The sequence below is a fragment of the Seriola lalandi genome, unplaced genomic scaffold (genome assembly GCF_002814215.2).
Source record: "Seriola lalandi dorsalis isolate HSWRI2012SDOR001 ecotype SW California unplaced genomic scaffold, Sedor1 jcf7180002054553, whole genome shotgun sequence".
NCBI classification, from domain to species: Eukaryota; Metazoa; Chordata; class Actinopteri; order Carangiformes; family Carangidae; genus Seriola; species Seriola lalandi.
In genome coordinates, this window is record NW_019525106.1 from 1,551,994 (window position 1) to 1,568,033 (window position 16,040).

The following is a 16,040-nucleotide window of genomic DNA, read 5'->3' on the forward strand; positions in this document are numbered from 1 at the left end:
TGAACCTGGCAACCCAACACTGCCAGTTCCTTGGTGGCTCTATAGAAATGGAGTTTGTGGGAGCCAGCATAGTGACGTCAGGATGGAGAGGGGTTGTCACCCCTCTCTGTCTGTTTGGCAGCTCCTCACCAGACCACACTCACTCTCTCAAGAAGCAACAGAGCACTCAGAGACAAAGCCTATACAGATGCTGTCACACTGGGTCACACAAAGTACTAGGTCACTTTTTGTTTTGTCTCTACAGATTGGATTTGAAATGAACAGTCACAGTGAACTTAAAATGGACTTTCAGGTTCAAAGGTTCAAATACAATCTGTATTCAAACCATATTGGATGAACAGTGTTGGACTCATGGGCCTTTTTAGACATATATTCGTCCAAGTTTATGAAAACGCAGAAGTACGATGGTCTTAAAAAAACTCAATGCAACTGACCAAGAAATGGAAATGGCTGCAGTTCAGGCCTGGCAAAGTGTCAGCAAGAGAAATAATAAGTGTCTTGTGACATCTCTTAGCTGCAAAATCATAGACTTCAAATTATTTGCAACCAAATATTAAAGGTGGCTTTTAGTTTGTTTTAACTTGTCCAATTCACTGACCTAAAATTGAGAGAAGGATTACAGCACCTACACAACTCCTCTGATGTGGATGATAATGCCCTTAAAGCTGACAGTCAGCCCCTTAACCCCATTGTTTCAGTTCAAATCCAATAATGTTATGGATTACAGAGCAAATGCGGAAAAATGTGTCACACTAATACTCTCTGACAGCATTCTCGTATAGAAGCTGGAAATAATTTCTACTTTTGTTTGAGACACAGTTTGAGTTTTTTTTTTTATCATCCACAGTGGAAAACACAAAACAGGGCAAATGAGAAGAGCATGTCATCTGATAAACGTTGACCTTGTAATCACATGGTGTGCAGATTCACAAAGTAAACTACAGGGACACTCCCAAGAGGAGTGACATTTAGATTTTGACCACTTGCATAACTGGCAGCAAACCACCCTCAGACTATGTGACTGTGTGGATGTGGTGCACTGTGGAGACACATAGACTATCCATTCAGCGTGACTGACATGGCATGTGACCCTGCTCAGCAAGTTCTGTGAAACAAGTGTAGTTGGGAAGTGGAGAAAGGATGAAAGTCAAATTCTTTTATTCAGAGAAAAACAGCTGTGACTCCAGAGGGAAAGGACAATCTCACTGGTTGACCAAGCTGACTAATGAGTAACCCACCCACCCCCACCCCCACCCAGATGTGTATAAGAGACAGGGCCTACACAAGGATGGGAGCAGGTCTGACCTCTAGTGGTCACTTGATGCATTACCAGAGCCGGGGGAATTAGTAAAGGTGACAGAAAGCTTTAAAAAAAAAAAAAAAAAACATAATTTTAACAATTAAAAATCTGGAATTCAAGTCAATCATCATTTATGTGTTGTTCCAAAACTGTAAAACGATTGTGAGTGGCAACAATACATGCAGCATAAAGTCGGTGGCCAATCAAGGTGCGTCTGTCCTGGCAACAGTTCGAGCAGACTTCTTACAAAATAAGCTTCTCTTTGTTTGCCTGGTTGGTCAGGCTCTCCAACAGGCTCTTGTCATCCTTATCTAGAAGACACAGTGACATGAAGAGAGATCAAGTATTTGTTCAGCTAAAGCATGAGATCCTTTTTTTTTTTTTTGTATAAATCCATAATTCCTCTCCCTTCTCTCCCTCCTTCTCTGAAAACTTACCAAAGATCACCAGCTTGCAGGAGCACCTGGACATCCCCAGAGGGTTTTCCAGCACCAGTGTGTATTCTCCACCGTCTTTGGCTCCACAGGTGGGGATGACCAGGGTGCACACTCCGTTGGCTGTGCTGTGCCAGAACCGAGGGGAGTCAGAGATCTTTGATCCTCCTTTATACCAGCAGGCCTATGCAGCGGAATCACCACCATTATTATTATTACTTGTGGGGGACAGGAGATGAAATCAAAGGCGAAGACATTTCAGACAAATGTGTCAGGTACTAATGCTGAGATGAGTCTGTCGTACCTGTGGAGGTGGCATGCCCTGATAGGCACAGCTCATGGTGCAGTCATGTCCTCTGCGAACAGCGTGGTCCTTCAGTGGCAGCAGGAAAGTAGGCTTCACCTGACGTGGTGGTGTGGCGTACTCTTTCAAACGAAGGCTGCTGATGCACTCTTGTTAAAAATATATAAATACAGACATACATTTGTATTTGTAATAAGGAGAACTACTCGTTTGACGTGGCTATGAGTGATGTCTGCTCACTCACCTTTCTCCTTGGCGATGATGAGAGGTTCCTTCGAGTCCAGGGGATCGCTGTCCCCAATAGAGTTTTGCGCAATGACCCTGAAGTAGTATTTCCTCCCAGGAAGCAGTCCAGTGACAGTGTACTTGCTGCTGAACACCCGCTCGGCCACAGTGAACCAGGAGGCAGTGCTGGTGTCTCGTTTGAGGATGACATAATGTGCTCCCTCATCGTTGTCAGCTAGGTCTGGAGAGTGATCCCACTGCAGGGTCACTGTGCCCGGGACCTCCTCTTCCAGGCGTAGGTTCTTTGGGGGTCGAGGAAAGTCTGATGAAAAGAGGTGAGCACAGATGGAGGACGAAAAGGAGAATGAATGGCGATCACCATCAAGTTTCTCCATATCTGATCTGAGATCTGGAAGTTTCCACAAAGCCATCAAAGCAGCTACAGAAATGTTTGGCAAAATACAGTAAATAACCATAGGAGAAAGCACAGAATAAAGGAATGGAGGAATAAATGATCAATCCTTCCATCGCTTACCTGTAACCCTCACATTAACATCATAGTGAGCCTCTCCATAGTCGTTCTTCAGGTGGGCACGGTAGATACCAGAGTCAGATCGCTGAGAGGAGGAAATTAGGAACTGGGAGCTGTAATTGTTCTTGGTGATGACTTCCTTTCCTGTGGTGAGGATGCCATCCTTCAACCAGGTTACCACTGGGGGGGGTGAGGCCTTTGAGGTTTGAGGGAGACACTAAGAATTTGTTTGATAGGACTAATTTGGCGCTCATGTTAGTCTTGTGGCTCAAAGTGATATTACTAAATACTGCGTAAATGATCAGAGTCTTACAGTGAAGCTGAGGTGAAGACAAAGTGACGTTCCAGCTCGGACCACCTTCTGGTTCTTCAACTTTCCCTGGAGATCGAACCTGGGTGCCACTGAATGGGAAGAAATAAAAACAATAGAAAAGTAAAGAAAGAAAAGGGGGTAAAGGGTACTACAGGAGAATGCAGTCATATTACCAGGTGGAGGCATGGCCAATACACCCTCCGACAGCTCAATGGTCTCCCCCACCCCTCCTTCATTGACGGCCCGGATTCGGAAGTGGTACTTCATCCGCTCCTGAAGTCCTCCCATGGTGAAGGCGGTACCAGCAATGGGGATCTTAGTGGCTTTCATCCACTCTTTAGCATCTTCTGAGCGCACCTCTAGGACGTACCCAGAGGGATCATCTCCCTGCTCTGGAGGCGTCCACCTCAGAGAAATAGAGGAGTTTGTGGAATCAGACACACACAGGTTCCTCACCAGGCCAGGAGCACCTACAGGGGGAAAGACAGGCTTTTTAATTGCATTGGATAGTCCAAATAATATGAATGAAAAAAGGAAGGAGGAAAAGAAAGTGAAGGAAGCGGTGAAGGACTCACGTATTGGGTCTTTGGCCAGCACCGCGTTAGAAACGGTGCTGGGACTGCCTGCTCCGGCCCTGTTTACACTGGTCACTCTGAATTCATACTCCACATCATCAACCAGCCCATCCACAGTGAATTTTGAATCTGAAAACAATAATATAGATACATATAAGTATATTGACACAAACAGAAGAGTATGTGTGGTCAATACGGAAATGAAAACCATACAGGTTTAATGATTTCACTGAACACGTATTCCACACAAGGTATAGCAGCTGGTTATGACAACAAAACATGAAAGCTTGATAAACTGCCCCGAGTCTGACCTGTGAGCAGCTCCTTATTGACCTGCAACCACATATTGCTGCTTTTCTTCCTCCGCTCCAGAATGTAGCCCAGAACTGCGGCTCCTCCATCATGGGCTGGAGGTGTCCAACTCACTGTCATGGTGTTCTTAGTTACATTAGACACTTGGGGCTGGGATGCTGTGCCCGGAGGCTCTGGGTGGGTGGATTTAAATCAGGATAAGTGTTCATAAATGCCAGAATTGAAGAACAGAATATGTGTTTGATCATTTTAACGGCTGATGATAATTACACGGAGGTGAACGGTGAAAACAGTGATGGTGATTACTCAAGTCTCACCTGCGAACCCCTTCTCTCTCTCTCTTTTACACTTGCCTCTGGGTGATCTGAGGCGGGTGATTTTGACAATGACATTGATGATGATAATTTATAGTTTAAATTAGCCCTCACCTATGGGTTCTCCAGCACGCACCTCCTCTGTCTCAAGAGGTTCACTCATTCCCTCGGCGTTGGCAGCTCTGATGCGATACTGGTACGCCTGGCCCTCCTCCACTTTGTCATCGCTGAAGACGGTGGCGCTGCTTTCCACCTCGCCAGCCCTGTTCCAGGTCTTCTTACCTGCCACGCGCCGCTCGATCACAAAGCTAGTCACCTGCTTGCCCCCGTTGTCCCGGGGAGCCTTCCACTTCATCTTGATACACTTTCCTGATAGCTCGAGGAACTCTACTTTGCCTTGGGGAGGCTTTGGATGGTCTAGAGAATGTGGTACACAATGGGTTAACTACCTCAAATAAAACTGCTTTAACTTTTCTTTCCAAATATTTGTCATCACCCACCGATCACGTTCAGATGCAGGTTGGCGACAGCAGTGCCACAGTCACTCTTCATACGGACCATAATCGCACCGCTGTCTTCTCGCACACATCTGGGGGTGAAGTGAGAAGAGGTTTTTTAGAATTGTGTATCTGTATTTTCATTTGTTTGATATGAACCTGCTCACCCACCTGCTGAGCACCAGGGAGGTGCTGTCAGCCGTCCTCTCCACCTTGGTTCTCTCATCCTCCGTGACCTCCACACCATCTTTGTACCAGGTGACCTTGGGAAGTGGTTTGCCTTTGAAGGGGATCTTTATGGTGGCTGTCTGACCTGCCTTCACAGTCACAGGTTGGGCCCCCACCAAGTCCAACACAGAGGAATCAATCTCTGGAGGGTCTAGGAGACAGAGTTCACATACACTTGAGTCTGTTCTATTGATTTTCTAGTGTGGTTTTAATTCATTTTGGATACAGGTTTGGTAGCTGGCTCTGGTGACTCCTAGTGCTAGTATCAAAAAAGACTCTGTGGCAAACAGGACAACCAGCTGATCTTCAGCATAATGAAACTGACTGGATTTAAATATTTACATGGTGTTTGATAGTGACAGGAAGCTTGTTCCAGTAAGTATCTGCCCCCACCTGTGAATACACATACACACATACACACACACATACACACACACATACACACACACACACACACACACACACACACTGACCTGCAATAGTGAGCACAGCCTCACTCTCAGCCCCCTTGGCTCTGAAGGTGTACTTGCCCTCATGGGCGTCAGTCACACCAGAGAAGATGAGCTTGTGGACGGCTCCCTGTTTGAGCACCTGAATCCTACCCAGCTCTGAAATCTGTCAAAACACAACATTGGTTTTTATTATGCGCCAACAATCAATCAATCATTGGTGGTAATGAAGTAGATCATTATGCCCTTCAGGTTGTTTATTATTCGAAAAACCCACTTACACTTTGGCATTAAGGTATAAAAAAGGGAGGACCAAACTCATACTACTGTGACTGACAGAAGGATGCAGCATTTAAAGACTTTGACACTTTCATCCCCTCTAATATCATCTCTTACCTCCACCCCATCCTTCAGCCACACTCCATCCACCTTCTCATCATCGAGAACAACACACAGCTCTGCAGGGGAGCCCGTAGGACACTGTGCGTCTGACATACCACTCTTCACTGAGGCAAAGCGCTCTGGTAACACAAAAAGAGCAGAGCTTCATCAGTCAGTAATGCTCCAATGTTACAAGTTGACTGACAATAAGAATAACTCCACAGAGACAGATATCATTACCATCCACGGTTAGATTGGCAGACGTGACATATTCGTGTGTGTCGTTGTCCTGAGTGCAGACGGCAGAGTACACTCCCTCGTCTGTCAGCTCACAGTCCTCGATGATAACCTCTGCCCTCCTCCCCTCACGCATGAAGATGTAGCGACGGCTCGCCGTGATATCACACCCATCCTTCAGCCAGCGAACGTGCACGTCCTTTGAGCTCATCTCACACTCCAGACGGGCCTTGCCTCTCTCCTGCACGCGGACGTTTTTCAAGTGGCTGGTAAACTTGATGGGAATCCCTGGATAAAGAGCGAACAACAAGAGGCCAAGGTCACTTGAAGGTTTATTTGGCCTTTGCTAGCATAATGTATTATACGTATACAGATATTATATTATAGCAAATACTATAAACACATGCAAAATTAGCTTAATCACATTTAAAATGGAAAAAACATAATTATAAGGTGGGAATATGAACAGACAGTAATTGTGAGCCCACTTACAGTAGGCCTATTAGGTTTGTTCTTCGTACTTCGTACTCCCTCCGTATATAGTAGACCTTCGTTATAGCATTATACTTAAAGAGCCAAAAAGATAGTCTACTCATAACTAACTGTAATTAACACAACCTCAGTGACTATGCTTCTGTTCCTGCAACCCCAGAGGACAGCCACATGTCCTCATGAAGATATTTACATGCCCCAGCTTGTACCTTGGGCAAGTAAGCATCTTGTTAGACAGAGCAGTAATAAATGAGCTTGTTGTGAGGAGGGATTTGGTTGGATTACTTTCAAGTCAGCACTAGGAGGGAGGATTTAATATGCTACACATACGTCTTCATTTGGTAGAGGGAAGATGATGTTTTTTAGCACAGACATGAAGGAACGAAGCCTCTAATCTCAGGGGAGGGGAAAAGAAGGCAGTGTGAAGGGGGGAAGTTTGTTTCCTTAGAAATGCTAGCTCCACTAAAACAGGAAGACAAAAACCTTCTGGGAGAAACAAAACAAAACAAAACAAAAAAAGAACACGAAAAAAGTTTTTTTTTTTAATGATGGTAAAACCCAACGGTTGTCCGTACGTTCAATGAAAAGCGGCACGGTGGCAGTGAGGTCTCCAATGCTGATGGTGTAGTCTCCAGTGTCACTGACTTTCACATCCTTAATCTTCAAGGTATAGGTCAGACCATCCTCAGACAAGGACACATCAAACTTTTCATCTCTTTTAACTTCCTTTCCCTTTACCTGGAAATACACAGAGACTTGTGGGAAAACAATTTCCATATTACTCTTGAATCACATCTTATGCCCTGGTGTTCATATCTCCCAAGAATATTAGTCAATTCTTTTTTGTTCCTTTCATCTAAGTTACCTACTGTAGATGCCATAACTCCTAGAAACTTTCCTAGAAAGGCATTTCTTAATATCAGCTTCTAGATGGAATGTTATATAATTCTGTAAACATGTAATTAAGTCCATCAATGTGTTTTTTTTTAGTCTGATACAAACCTTCCAGATGAGTGGTGCGTCCGTCTTCTTGGAGAGACGGACCTCAAACACGGCAGTCTGGCGCTCTGTCACTTTTTTCGGCTTGAAGTCAGACAGGAACGTCAGAGGTTCATCTGAAAGGGAGATAAGAGAGCAAGAGAGAGCAAAAGGCTGTTATTTAACTTAAAGTATATAGACTAAATCATTTAAACACCTCCCTGACAATGATTCGGTGAAAAATAACCGCATTTATATGATGGCTGGCAATCGAGTCTTTGATATGTGGGAGTTCAGAAATATATACTGTATACGACTACTAAGAAAGCTCCAAAGTCATCATTTTGTCCGTTTGTGCCCTGTAGATTAAATGAGAGATGACAAACAGGATAGGGAAGTGGGACTGAATGGAAGCAATAACAATCACACAGACATGCAGGTTATTATGCTCCTATAAAACTTGTTCCTTTCTGTTAAACAGTCTAAGTCCAAATCACTTCAATGACAGAACACCACATGGCGCAGGTGTTGAGAGATGCAAATGGCAAAAAGAAAAGAGAGAGAATAAAAAGTGACACTGAGAGTGGGTAAATCCTATCAAGGATGACATTGCCTCTCCAAGTTATGAGCAGTGGGAAGGACTTAGTCCCATTCTGCACTTGCCTTTGACGTTAAGCCTGGCTGACAGTCTCTTGTCTCCAACCTGCAGCGTATAGGTGCCCATGTCACTGAGGCTCACGCTAGAGATGCACAGCATGTGCTTGGTTCCCATCTGTTTCACTTCATATTTCCCATGAGAGTACTGGATCCGCAACAGCTCCGCGCCCTGAATCGTAAATAAAACTGCTGGATGAGGGGGAGAACTCACAGGTGGTTTATGTAATGGAAGAAGCCGTATATATGCAAACTTTGACACATTCACACAACACACAGGCAGACAGAGTTTACCAGAAACCATTGCATCCTGATGTTTGGATCCTTCAGTTCCAGGATTGTTTCGAAGACAACGTTGGTGTCAGCTTTGGCAGTGATGTCCTCCAGGGGCTTCAACACACGAACCATCTGGTAAAAAAAAATCAAAATGCACAAACATTAATTCACATATAATCCAACCGCAAAAACTGACAATATGACACTGCAAAACATTTTCCCATCTTCACATGAGCCGACTTGAGTGTTGTTATGCGACATACCTTTGGTGCTGTGGCTGTGTTGTGGGACATTTAACTTTTTTGTTCTCTTTTCCATTCTGCGCTATTTTAAGCTGTTTTTCATATCATATCACCTTTTTCTTCCTTATGTGATCCTGTGGTATATGAACAAGCTCTCTGTGTGACAGGCCCACCTCCACCTCCACTTTCTTCTTCATCTCCTTCAGCTTCTTAAGAATGCCTCTGAAGTCGGTGAAGCCGTACTCGGCACAGATCCTCTCGTAGTCCTTCTTGTCAGCTCCAGCCAGGATCTTTAACATCTCCTCCTCTGTAGGTGGCTTCTTCTCCTCTCTTTTCTCCACACTGCTGCACAGGGAGAAATATATCAGATGGGAAATAGGTGTGTATGAGTGTTTACATGCACATATAAAAGTGTGTGCCAGGCTTGTGTGCATGTATGTCTGACAGTGTATGCATATGTGTGATGACAGCTCAAAAGCTTCTTCCTCTGCCCCTGCGGCAACACTGGTGCATTTTTGAGCTCTTTAAATCTCGTCCTGTAGATATTTCTGGATTCATGCAAAAAAAAAAAAAAAAGGGTCTGGGGGTGGATCAAAGAAAGCTCCATCACACCTTGAAAGGTTTTAGGAGTTTCATGGTTAGTCTTTGACAAATGGCCTGTGTTCCTACCGTTTCTTCAGCATCTTTTTGAAGTCCAACGCTGGATCTAGAAACAAAGATAGAGAAACTTTCACCTGAGCCGCTGGGTGAAAACAGTCCATAAACTAAATAACTATCAAGACTAGAAAAATTCACAAAATGTATCATATGAAATGGCTAAACTCACTCTCTGTAACGATGAGAGATATTGAGTAAGTGGCATCTCCGTGCTTATTGGAAGCAATGCACTTGTAGACGTCAGCATCCTCCAAGGCCAAGTTTTTGATCTGAAGTGGGGGAAATGCATTACAGGCTACACGAGAGGAAATACAATGGCTTGCTTGATGCCTGCTATAAGACGAATCTAAAACTGTCATGCTGTCATTCCACTGTCTGGTCACTTTAAATCCCAGTGCAGTTCTTAATTTAAGCAAAAGGAGGCAGTGTCAAGCTAGAAATACACAGTAAACATGTAGCACTGCAACTTAACAGTCATCCCTCACCAGAGAAACAGATGGCAAGGGGAGATGCATATGTCAGCACCCACAAGTTAATTGCTTTATAATAGCTATTTAAGCTTCACTTAAGCTCTCCGGCTGGTATAGAGAAAGCGCTAAATCCACTCCAGAGTGGTTATAGATAAAAGGATCAGGGAGTTTTTTTTTGTTTTTTTTTTTGCTTTCTACCTACTTTTCCTCATGATGCATGGCATGTTGTCTGAGTAGACAGCACCAAGAAGCCACAGCCCCTCGGCTTAGTGATAGCCTGTGCAGCCGCTCTACTCTGCAAGAGTATCTTATGGTCACATTTCCCTTTTGACAGCTATGCATTTTGATGATATAATGTGTCTTGGGAAATACATTTGGATTTAAATGCAAGTGGATGCATCGAAAGGGATGCTTGCAGATACCGGTGCTCCAAGAATAATGGCATCTGTGCATAGATATGATGGATTTTTCAATAAAGATAAGACAAGTGAAACAACAAGAAAAAAACAGGGTGTACTGATACAGGCAAAGCTACATATATTTATAGTGTTATTTGACTGAAGTAATACAAACACAGAGTTGATTCAATTTCCAAATAATGGAAATAATAATAAAATAGTAGCCTGAGAATTAGCCATTGTGCAGTTATATCAAACAACACAATGAAGGCAAATAAAATGGTTTGACCTTCTGATATATCTCACAGAAAATCAAAGAGACTTGATAACAAAAACCCTAATTTTAGTACCAGGACCATTGTTTTCTTTAATCACAGGCAAAAGCAAAAACTGTCAGTTACTTTGACGAGCGAGGAACACTATGAGCTCTGTAGTTATATGGTCAAACCTTGAGTATATGCTGATTGTTGATGTTGTCATGGAAAGATTTAGTAGCATCAGACATTGGGCACCCGCTGGCTCGTTCCCAGGAAACACTGGGTTGGGGACTCCCTATCACCTTGGCCTTGAACACTGCATTGTCACCTATGGATGACAATAGAGGCAGATCAGGTTAATACACATTATCATTTTCAGAATTATTAGCAGAATTCCAAGTATCTACTAAGAAATAAGATTTTTAAAGCACAGTGGAGCAATGACAATGAATGTTTAATCTACATCAGACTCTCTGGCTCTCTCGCCTCTTCCTGTTTTCCTTCTGAGGCCAGCCAGCCAAGGTCAGCACATGAATGCTAATGCTATGGCTGCTCTGCAGTGTTCTGCATTTTGTGACAGGCTATCTTACACAAGCCTGTTAATCTATAATTCACAGGTATAGCCAGGGTGAATAGGGTTAGGCTTGCATCTTTGTGCTGTGTGTGTCTTTGTTAGGACTTTCATCAGAGTGGATTTACAGTACCTTCACCCAGACAGACAAATTGTTAAAGTTTACACATCGCGGCAAACTTTTACTTCCCAGTGGAGTTCAGTTTCTATCATCTGGAGTTTCTAGGCAAACTATGGTCAGGGATCTAAAATTAGCTTGCACGTAGCTCTCTTTTAGTCTCAAGGGCTCACAGTTGTTTGTAATGCAATGTGAAGAGAGACATTAGGGGACGCAAAGGGGGTTTCTTGAATTTTCAAGGTGCTGTGAGAGGAAAGCAAGCATTTCACCTCACCCTCTTGGGCAGTGATGGGGCGCAGCTTCTCCTCGAAATCTGGGACAGACTCTCCCTTGGGGATCTGGGGGGATTTCTGTACCTGGCTGAAGGACTCCACCACAGCTGAGGTCTTACGCTGAGCCCCAGCATGCTCTGAGGGTGTATAAAGGACAATCACATCATAAGCATGTGCCAACAGGCAATTTACACTACAGCAGCCTTGCATGCAAATCTGATGTTATGGTTTTTGTTGCACTATAGAACTGAATAATGTAGTTAATTAGCTTATTATTGATCTGCAAAAATTTAGTCTACAGTGCTCGCTGAGGTTTAAGGAGAAAAAACACATTTACACAATGTGCCAGGTAAGACATGTCACTTAAAGCTACTCTTTTAATTATGTTCATCAATTATGTTACTCCTGTTCACTGTAATGATAACTCTAATCTTCTCATAATTAAAAATGCTACATTACAAAGCATGGCAGATGGGGAGATGATGATCTTGTTAAATAATTCATACCTTCCGTGGTCCTTGACAAGCCCTGGGATACTTTACGCATCTTGGTGGAGCTTGTGGAGGAGCTAAAGGTGGAAGAGCTGGAGAAGGAGGATGAGGAGGACATCTGCATCTCTGACATCTGCCTCATCTGCTGTTCCATCTGCTCCATTCTGCCCCCAGTGGCCTGGAGGAGCTCTGATGCCATGATGGTGACGTTGCTGAGGTGAAGGTGGTGCCGATCTGTGTTTGGCTGTTGATAGACACAAATAGAGATGTGAAAGGATCGTTTTACAAGTGGCAGACAATACTTATTTGACTCCTAATTGTGCTGGGTATTGTTGTGATTGACAGGTTTTAGTCCTGACATATTGCCTCCTGTCAATGAGAGGCACCAGAGGGACAGAGGACACCTAGCCATCCTGTCTAAATTCACAGACTAGCTAATATCCTACAGAGTTCTCAATTCAATATATTCAAATATGATGTTCAGACGTCAGCACACTTGGGCTTGTGTTTGTGTCCTTGCACGTGCGTGAGTGTATGCGTGCAAGTGCGTGTGTCGCACACACCTTTTCACTCTGTCTCAGTGGTAATTAGGTTTGTGTAGCAAGAGCACGCAGAAAAAATGATTGATAGTCATCTCCCTTCCTCTGCTCGTCCCCTGCCCTCTCCTTGCTCTATCATCCTCCTTTCAAAAGTGACTACAATAGTCCTTTGCCTTTGCCAGTCTCATACAAAGATCCAATTAAAAAGGTAATCCACACACCTGCTGTGTGAGATAAAGCACTGTGTTTGTACCACTGATGAACTGTGCTCTTCCTCTCTTACTTTGAATTTGGATTTGCTCTCTCATGGCCAAGCCCCATTTCTTTTTCTCTGCATGTGTGCAAGCTGTGGATTGGAGTATATCTTCACCTGCACATAACAAATACACATTTCCAGTGGCTGTAGGAAGAAGATTGGACATGTCGTCTTTATTTACAAGCCTGTATAAAACGCAGAATTGTTTTTTTTTTTGCAATGACAGCCTAGCTTTAGCATGGAAACGTCACTTTATAAGCGAAAGGAACAATTAATTACAAGATTAGACTCTAAAAAAAACATGTAAATCCAATAAGTATTTATGTGAATTTTGCTTCCTGCAGGTAATACACTACATGTTGGGGTGGGTGAACTAATTAGCTCTGTAAGCTTTGATACTTAGCAAAGGAAGCTGTTTTTAAGCGACCACAGCAAACTCTTTGATGGTATAACTCTACAGTCTAAAGGAGTAGCGAGTGACTTGAAGCTACAAAGTGCTGAACAGGTTGCTGTATCACTGCAAGTGGAACACAAGAACATGTTCTTTTCTCTCCCTACCTCTCTACCTCTTTGTTCAGTGTCCTTGATCTCTCTCTTTCTCTCTCTCTCTCTCACTCTCACAGCATCCAGCATAGCAAATTGCAAAGGGATTTTTTTTTTTTTACTCCCCTCTTGGCTCTATTATTTCAGAAAAATGTAGACACACAGCCAACCAAACTTACTTGTTACAGCAAAGCCTTTACTTTCTCACAGATTTAGTCTGCGCCCCAGGTTTCTGGTTCAACTGCTTCCAGCCCAAATGTCTCCTCTTATGATGTTCTTAATCCACACGTTGCCTCCTTCTCTGCAGGACCCTGCCAGCTCAGTCTCCCCTGTTTTCTTGGATCCTTTTTGGTGGATGAGCCAAGGCTGGGGCATTCAGCTTAAACACCTGCTGTGTCTTGTCTCTGGACAAATAAGGCTCTGATATGTTCTGGGGTGGCTGGTCCTGTACTGGGCTGGATGAATACATCATGCTATTTCCCACAGGTCGGTTAAGTTTGAAGGTCCATCGTGGGTCATCTCAGGCAAGTATTTTTGAATGTTAACATTCTCCAAAGAGCATGTGTTGATTGAGAGTTTCTAGCAGGCGCTGCCTCTGAGGCACATCTTGTCTGTATCTCTGTCAGAGGTCTTACTGCATAATTTAAAAAAGAAGATGCAGGTATGCAACACGCCTTATGCATTTTGACAAAAACATTAAACAACAATACATATGTTACACATTATTATTCTGTGCTGGTGTGTGACCTTGTGTGTATGTCTTGCCTCTTCAGTGCCCTTCATGATGCTTTAGGGCTCATACAATCTGTTGTGAGCTTGGCTGGGGTGACCCCAATGATTAAGACTTGGACCCCCTCAAAAGAGGTTAAAAGCAACAGTTCGAGTGGGGTTGGGTGGATTTGAAACATTTATCCTACTTACCTGTAATTATAAATATTATTATATATTTCCCACATTCATATTCGTACCTGGAAGAATCTTGTAATACGTTTTCAGACACCCCTAAAGTGGACCGTACCATTTCTTAAACTTGAACACCTCCCCCAACAATGGCTCCCAACTTCAAGTCTCACGTCTCCGTGCGTCGCGCAGACACTGCACATTAATATAACAATAGCTAACTATCTAGCTTGCTCCGCTTCAGAGTTTCGGAATTATATTGTGTCAAGTATCAACAGATGAACCATAACGTTACCTAGTTTCTAACTTTAGCCTCAAGTTACACTAGCTACAAGTTAACTAGCTAATGCTAGCTAGCTGGTTCGGCGGCCTTTCGTTCCAAATGTTGGCTTGGCATTTTGTTACTAAAATAAAATGTCATATTACCTCATTTGACCAAACCCATTGGTCATTTCACTGGTACTCAGTCATGAGCAGTGAGACAATGGATAATAAGTTGTTATAAACATACGATTTGACATCATTATTAATTAGGCTTTGTTTTCAATTCAGGAGTTTTACCTGGATGGATAATTGAACAATATCCAAATCTGTGTGTTGAAGGCTGAGCAGTTGTATTAGTGGTGGAAAGTAATTAAGTACGTTTACAGTACAAATTTGAGGTTAGGGTTACTTGTACTTTACTTTAGCTTTTCCATTTTATGCTATTACTACCACTCCACTACATTTCAGAGGGAAATATTATACCTTCTACTCCTCTACATTTATTTGACAGCTTCAGTTAAACAAGAAAGATACTGTAAGGACTTCTGTTCGCTGAAGCACAAGCCTACACGGTAAGTTTAAGTATTCTTAGTTTAAAAGAAAAACTACTGGGCAAAGGAAGACTATTAGCTTTCAAGTCCACTCAGTTACACTGTAGCCTATATAATCATAAACAGCCTATGACAAAGCAGCTGCAATGTGATGACAAAGTACTTCTCTGACCTATTTCTCAGACCCTTCCAAGCAGGGTAAATACAGCTAATTTCATATTGTCAGTAAGTTAGGATCCACTATGATGCTGCAACAAAAACCCTCCTGGTGGAGAACATTCTTGACATGCTAGCAAATTAGCTGTTAGTAGTCTTAATGTATAGACTAGTGTTCTGCTTCTCATTTGCTGCCATACTGAAAATGGATTGCTGTGAATTTGAAAGCTAAAACTGCGTCTTCCAATGTCTTCAATGCAGAAAGGGACCATGGCACTGTGTCATTTGTGGCCAAGAGAGAAGATGGCAAGCCTCAAAAGACAGTCTGCAAAATCCTAACAGGGAGAAAAGATTCTTTCTTTGCTCCCCAACAGCTGAGCACAAAACAGTTTGACATGACTGTAAAACACAATGAAGCTTGGACAAGCTACAAACTGGTATGTTTTATTTGTCATTTCATTTATTAAGGCTTATTCTTTTTGATATGGTGTTTTTCTTGGTTATTTTGTTTATATTTGAATTGTATTGATAACCAAGGTCATCTAATATTCAAGTGGTGGTTTAAAAAAGAAAATTAAATGTAGTGCAGATTTTATTTTTACCACCTCTGCACAATGAATGGAGTTGCTGGAGTGGCAACAAATGCTTTGTGTAAGTGTTGAAATGTTTTTTTGTCAGATAAAATTTTCTATCCTTGTATTCTCCAGGCAACTTTGCATTTAACACTTACTCATGTCAGGGGTTGTTTTCCAGAATCCACACACAGGTCACAGTGAATCCTCGCTTGCCAGACATATTGTCAGTTTGTCTTGTTCAAGTTAGACTTTTTCAAGTAATCTCATCAAATTTGTTTT

The 16,040-nt window shown here is 42.9% G+C and overlaps 1 protein-coding gene across 1 annotated transcript; it reads right to left on the bottom strand.

Moving 5' to 3' along the window:
* Positions 1 to 1,281: 1,281 nt before the first annotated feature.
* LOC111661774 (immunoglobulin superfamily member 22) lies at positions 1,282 to 12,220 on the bottom strand. The gene is made up of 25 exons (XM_023415438.2): positions 11,993 to 12,220; positions 11,489 to 11,623; positions 10,717 to 10,853; positions 9,570 to 9,669; positions 9,413 to 9,449; positions 8,917 to 9,088; positions 8,520 to 8,633; positions 8,235 to 8,397; positions 7,596 to 7,708; positions 7,169 to 7,331; positions 6,105 to 6,389; positions 5,880 to 6,004; positions 5,508 to 5,649; positions 4,978 to 5,185; positions 4,810 to 4,898; positions 4,424 to 4,726; positions 3,995 to 4,168; positions 3,684 to 3,812; positions 3,282 to 3,578; positions 3,109 to 3,197; positions 2,799 to 2,991; positions 2,283 to 2,585; positions 2,039 to 2,187; positions 1,738 to 1,918; positions 1,282 to 1,611 (listed from the first exon to the last, which is right to left on the bottom strand). The coding sequence occupies exons 1-25, from the start codon at positions 12,174 to 12,176 to the stop codon at positions 1,544 to 1,546; spliced, it is 4,053 nt and encodes a 1,350-aa protein (XP_023271206.1). The 5' UTR covers positions 12,177 to 12,220; the 3' UTR covers positions 1,282 to 1,543.
* Positions 12,221 to 16,040: the final 3,820 nt, after the last annotated feature.

Coding starts and splice junctions, on each gene's coding strand:
- LOC111661774 (XM_023415438.2), bottom strand. CDS start 12,176: ATGGCATCAGAGCTCCTCCAGGCCACTGGGGGCAGAATGGAGCAGATG. Junction 10,854..11,488: donor CCCCATCACTGCCCAAGAGG/GTGAGGTGAAAT, acceptor TGTCATCCATAG/GTGACAATGCAGTGTTCAAG. Junction 3,813..3,994: donor CAATAAGGAGCTGCTCACAG/GTCAGACTCGGG, acceptor TATTGTTTTCAG/ATTCAAAATTCACTGTGGAT.